Source organism: Equus quagga, chromosome 20, assembly GCF_021613505.1.
Source record: "Equus quagga isolate Etosha38 chromosome 20, UCLA_HA_Equagga_1.0, whole genome shotgun sequence".
In the NCBI taxonomy this organism is placed as follows: Eukaryota; Metazoa; Chordata; class Mammalia; order Perissodactyla; family Equidae; genus Equus; species Equus quagga.
In genome coordinates, this window is record NC_060286.1 from 18,850,852 (window position 1) to 18,856,851 (window position 6,000).

At 56.8% G+C, this 6,000-nt stretch overlaps 1 protein-coding gene across 7 annotated transcripts in view; it reads right to left on the reverse strand.

Annotated features, from left to right (window-relative positions):
* Positions 1-6,000, reverse strand: part of LTBP2 (latent transforming growth factor beta binding protein 2) — a 100,390-nt gene that overhangs the window by 45,076 nt on the left and 49,314 nt on the right. For all 7 annotated transcript variants that reach the window (XR_006886327.1, XM_046647546.1, XM_046647548.1 and 4 more), the window contains exons 5-8: positions 4,802-4,972; positions 4,063-4,269; positions 2,908-3,194; positions 1,742-1,844 (exon numbers count right to left, since the gene is read on the reverse strand). Coding sequence is in view for 6 of the 7 variants with exons in the window: in XM_046647546.1 (XP_046503502.1) it covers positions 1,742-1,844; positions 2,908-3,194; positions 4,063-4,269; positions 4,802-4,972 (768 nt within the window). In the remaining variant the exon portion in view is untranslated. The remainder of the gene's footprint in view (positions 1-1,741; positions 1,845-2,907; positions 3,195-4,062; positions 4,270-4,801; positions 4,973-6,000) is intronic.

Genomic DNA, 6,000 nt, shown 5'->3' on the forward strand with positions numbered 1-6,000 from the left:
TACATATGTGCAGGTTGTGTACTGCACAAAAGCACCACATTTAAGGGAATCACTGGCATGCTAGATTTGTATACTGGTAAAGACTATTTTGAGCAAATGGAAGGGACACCTTTCTCTAATTTGCACAAAGGACGACAGGACCTATCAGTGGCCCCGGTTTTGCTGTCTGTGTTCCCACAGCACTTGGTACGTGTCTCGTTGCTGCACTAGCTCTCTTTTTTGGATGCCCACTACCTGTCTATGTCCCTTCTCCCCGACTAGACTGTAAGCTTGGAGAAGGAGGCACTGTTTTCACCTCATTCTCCACCGTGTGTCCAGGGCCTGCACACTAGGGCACTTTAAACTGCCCCATCAGTGTAAATATTTGTCGACTGGATAGAATGTGAGATATGAAGTCTCAAGTGTGGGCCTGACCCAGAAGGAGGAAGGAAAAACCACAGAAGAAAAGTGGCAAAACCATCTCTGGCCTGCTGGGGGAGATGCTGAGCAGCTGGCCCCCTCCTCCCAGTAGGGCAGTAGATCCATTCCCTTTTCCCTTTCTGGGGGGATAGTTTCTAATAATAATGATAACAGCTATGTTTATAGACCTAACGCTAAGCACAGGCATCCCCTCATTTACGCTCACAGCAGCCCTGCGAGGCGAGGCCCGGCACTATTTCTGTCTGCATTTTGCAGGTCAGACACAGAGCAGAGAGAGGTTGGCGTGCAGAGCTGGAAGTGGTACCTGCTCTGTGTTGGAGGCTCCAGCCCGGGAGCTTCATACCACCCTGTGCAGCTTCACCAAAAATTCCGTCCCGCTGTGAAACCGCCCACACTTATTTTCAGTTTGGAAAATATGGTCACTGCTCCACAGCTGAGTCTGAAGTGAGGAACAGCCCTGCTCCTCCCACCTTTGGGCTCCGGTCCAGGCCCCCCACAAAGCCGACTCACCGCGTCGGCTGCTGACAGGCTGAAGAAATACAGGCCAGGCCCGGGCCAGGAGTGAGGCCTGGAGGGGGATGGCAGCCTGAGCCGGCAGAAACCAAACTCAGGCCCGGGCACCGCGTCACCACCTCCCAGCTGTAAGAGCAATGCCTACGCGAGCAATACTGTGCTCACTCCTGACTTCTCAGTGCTTAGCACATACGAGGCACCAGATGAGTATTTGCTGAGTGAATGAGTGAGTGAATGAATGAATACATGTTGGGCTTTCCCACCATCCAAAAGAGGGAGGGAACTGGGTTTCTCAGTATGGCTGAGGACATTCTGGGACAGACACCTAACTCTGATTCAAAGACTGGAAGGCAGGAAACAGGTGAGGAGGACACATGGGGACCGCTCCAGGGAGAGAATGAAGGAAACACCAGTCACCCAGTTGAGACCTCTGGACTCCTGGTACCTGGGCTGGGGGTATATGGAAGGAGGCTGAGGGGTAGGAGAGGGCCCAGCATAGGATGGGATCCCTAAAATCTGAGCAAGAACAACTGGCAAGAGAGAGGAACCCCTCCCAGGCAGTCAGCTGGAGTGGGTAGGCCAGGCTGCCCCCCGGCAGAAGGGTTGAGTTGTCTGAGCCATCAGGAGCCTCAGCCGCCAGCCAGAAGCACCCTCAGGGCAGATCTGGAAAGCCTGCCTGGTTTATGGCCTGTTCTACCCTCCTGGCCTCTGAGACCCTGGTGCGAGATGGAGGAGGGTGCCCGGCAGCAGAGGCCAGGCCCTGGGAGAGCTTCCCCCACAACCCGGGACCTCGGCACTCAGCACTCACCTGGTCTCCGTGGGCATGGGGCACATGAGGTCACCCCCCAGAAGGCTCCCACACTGCCACAGCAGTCCTCCTGGGCAGTCAGCTCCAGCAGGGGGTTGGCACACTGGAAAAGAGACCATGGACACCCATCACCGCCTCTGCCCTCCCCTGCTGTGCCAAGGGCTGTTCCAGGAAAGCCTGAGACAAGAGCTCACCCCCCGCTTCTTACCAGAGGATGCCCCAACTATGGAGGGTAGGAGAGGGTCAGCTGATGCCCCAGAAGGAAGCAGAGAAACCTGTGGTCCACTCTACCAGACTTGAAACTTGGGGAGTGGGGACATATCCCAGGCAAGACAACATCTGCTCTGTGCAGTCTGCAAACTGCCAGCTTCCATGTCCCCCACCCACAGAGGGTCCCAAAGGACGGGCTTTCCTCTGTCAGACTCCAGGGTCACCTACGGTGCAGGCCTTCCCCGGGGAAGTGTCCAGGCTCAGGGACACCACAAGCTGAGAGGCCAGGGAGGGTCTGGGGACTCAGAGCCTCTATCCCTTCGCTCCCACCTGCCACCTCCTCCAGCTTCCTAACCTCAGGAGGGATTTCTGGAAACACCAAACTGCAACCCTGAGAAAAACCGTCCTGGGTCTGGCTCAGCCCCTGGTCTTAGGTGCTTGGACTTGGAAGAGCTCACCTGATTTCCCATCACCGACTGTGGAGAACTCCAGGGCGGGAGGGGCTGTCTCTCATCTTCACACCCCCAAGGCTTTGGAGTTTAACCCACATTTGCTAATTCCACATCTCTGTGACCCCAATCTCAACTGAATACCAAACTACTTCTTGCCAGATCTAACAGTCCCACTGTCTGTGCACCAGGGGTCCTGGACTCAGCTCCAGGAAAGTCCAGGATTTACTGGGACCGGAGGACACTGGTGACCCCTCTAGAGGGGCACTCTCTTGGGTCCTCTTCGGTGTGCCTGGCACTGACAGGTACCCAGTGGAGCCCAGGCAGAGGCCCAGCCTCTCCACACTCAGGCACTTTTATGCCCAGAGTTTTTCCATCTGGAGAATGGGAGACTCTGCAGACACATTCCGTAAGAATGAGAAGGAGAGAGAGAAGGAGAAGGGGCAGAGTGGGGGACAATTGCTATTCTGGAAGCCCCCAGGGCTCAGGCAGGAGCTACATTCTCACCTGGCCATTCACAGCGCTCAGGTAACACCGGCCCAGCAGCCCCCGAGGCCTGGGAGCTGCTGGAGGCAGCGGCCGAGGGGCCTCTCCAGACCGGGCAGGGATGCTGTTGCTGTCCCAGTGGCTGTGGCTGGGGCTGGCAGGAAGCCGAGGCGCGGGTCTGGTCTCCACGCTGTTCTCCTCCTGGGCCTCCTCGGCCTCGCCCCGCACCCGTGCCACCTGGTGGACCTGCACTGAGGCCTCTGGCGGGTGGCGAATGTGCACCTTCACCAAGGAGGGGTTCACAGAGGCTGCGCACAGGGGCTGGGGTCAGAGTCGGTGAAACAGGGCCCCACCCTCTGAAGAGTGCCCCCGAGCCCTGCGCCAGGAGGCCACTGGCTGTGTGTTTCCCCAAAACTCTCCTTCCGTTTCTTCACTCTCTGCTCAAACCCCGAACAATACCCCAGCAGGGACAGGACTAAGCGCAAACTCCTTGGCTCCCCACCTTTCAACAACGGACCTGCAATATCAGCTTCACACTCCCTTCCTGATTCCACCTCCCCTGCGATCCTTACCACCCCTGAGCTCCAGCCCGCGGACCTTGCATGGTCCCACCTGCACCCCTTTGCTCAGCCTGTCCTTCTGCAGAGGAGCCCTTCCCACCGCCCTCTGTTTGACCAAAGGCTGCCCATTGCTTAAGGCCTGACTGAAGCCCTCCTCCTCCACGCAGGCTTCCCCCAGCACCCTGGGCACAGAGCTCTCCACCCCCAGAGCTCCTGGAGAATTCTGGCTTTTTCTGTACCCTTTGTTTGGCACCTAATAATGGAAGGCAAGGGAAATGAAATGTTCCATGATGGTGTTCTCCTTCCTGTCCATCGTCCCTCTATGTCCAGGACTGTGCACTCCTTGAGGGCAGGATCCTGCCCTCATACTCTGCTGTCTCACCCATAGCACCCCATGAGGGGTAAGGGCAAAAAAATATTGATGAATTCGGATGGAAGGGCAAAGAGAAGTTTATAGAGTGAAACTGAGCTCTGAGGGCGGAAGAGAAGGAGGGACGTCTGACTATGAAGAAAGGACTAGAGCCAGTTTCCCGTCCCCTCCACCACGGTGCCAGCGCCTGCCGTACGGGGACCCGGGGCACCTCCCAGTCCCGTGCTGCCCCGACCCCGCACTCACCCAGCTGGTTGGAGAGAGGCAGTGTGAAGGTGGACTGCCTCAAGGGGCCCCCCAGTGGGGCCCTGTGGCGGGAGCCCCTCTCTGAGGGCTCCCTGTCCAGCTTTGGGGCGGGCAGATGGCAGAACTTCCCGGTGGAGTTGGTGGGGCACCAGCACTCGTCTCTGCCGATGCAGCGGCCGCCGTTCAGGCAGGGGATCTGGCAGAAATCTACGACAGTGACCTCAAGGTGACCGGAGGTGGAAGAACATAGCAGTACCCACCATGTGACCGGTGGGTGACAACAGAGGAGCAGGGGGAGCAGGACCCCAAATCTGGAGGCTTGGGGAACCCAGCACCCCCTGGAAGGCAGGGACTCTCCAGGAGGCCCGGAAGGAAGAAGGGTAGACAATAACCAGCCTTTGCCTTTCTACAAAGACCTTCCACGCCTTTCCTCAACCCCACAATAACCTGGGGGGCAGGGGAGCAGTGGCGCTATTAACTCCCTCACTTCTCTGTGGAGAAAACTTGGACTCAGAGAGGTTATGTGACTTGCCGAGAGTCACACAGCTAGGCCATGGCAGAGCTGGGTGAGGACTCAGCTTTCTGTGTGACTGGGGACAAATCACAGAAGCCACGGTGTGAGAGCAGTGGGCTTCCTTCCTGCAGAAGAGCTGGGCTCCTGCCCAAGGCAGGCCCGCCCTCTGTACCCCCTGCCCTCCCAGGGTCAGCCGGAAACCATCTGGGGGGGGAAGGGACTCACAGATGCGGAATCCAGACTTTGGGTCATGCCCATGGCCGCCTTGGCTATACAGGGTGGTGGTGTCGCCACGCTCACAGCTGTTGGCACAGTGCCCCCGGGCACAGGTCTGCTTGCAGATGGTGGGAGTGAAGACAATCTTGATCTTCTTGATTTTCTCCGTGAGGTTCAGCCCTGCAGAGAGAGGGCTTGGGTCCAGGGGGCAGGGCTGAGAGGCACAGCTAGGACCTCCAGAGGCTGGTCAGAAAGGCCCATGGGACCAGGGGTGAATCCATCCCAAGGGCATTTGCTAAGCACCTACGGGCTCCATATCCCATGGTGGGGGCGGGGTCATATCTTTGAGAAGCTCACAGTCCAGCATTTATTGAGCGACGCCAACATACTGGCCACTAAGCTCAGGCTTTATGCACATTAACTCTCAACCCTCTTGAGTGAGGATTATTTTAGGTTGAACCATTAGAAATTGTCATTTCTGTAGGTTGAAATGGTTGAATATAGGTGATGTTCCTATATCCATCATAATATTCCCATTTCACAGTTAAGGAAACGAGGTCCAGAGACGGTTGGGTTGCCCCACGTCACACAGCTAGCAAGTCTGCAGTGGGGCTTTGAACACAAGGGCAGAGAACTGAGTGGAGCTCAGACTCGCAGGAGTGAAGTTTTCTAAGAGAAGTAGAGGAAGATAAAGCCTGAAAGAATGATTAGAGTCAGGTTGGGGCCTAACCGCCAGAACAAGGATCGGGCGCTTCATTCGGTTGGTAGAGGGAAGTCATTGAAAAATTCAGTAAGAGATCAAAGAGGAAGTGGGGGGCCTAATGCCCTCCCAGCTGGGGGGTGCAGGTGGATGGGGGGCAGGGAGACCAGTTGGCAGGTCATTGCAACAGTGCAAGTTGAGGTCACTTCACTTAATATGGGTGGTGACGGTGGAAATATAAAGGAGGGGTACATTCAGTGTAGGGAGCCCAGGAGGGGAGCCGGAAGGCAGACGGGTTGAGGAGGGAAGTATAAAAAGTCTATGTAGGGGGCTGGCCCCATGGCCGAGTGGTTAAGTTCGCGTGCTCCGCTGCAGGCGGCCCAGTGTTTCATTGGTTCGAATCCTGGGCGCAGACATGGCACTGCTCATCAAACCACGCTGAGGCGGCGTCCCACATGCCACAACTAGAAGGACCCACAACGAAGAATATACAACTATGTACCGGGGG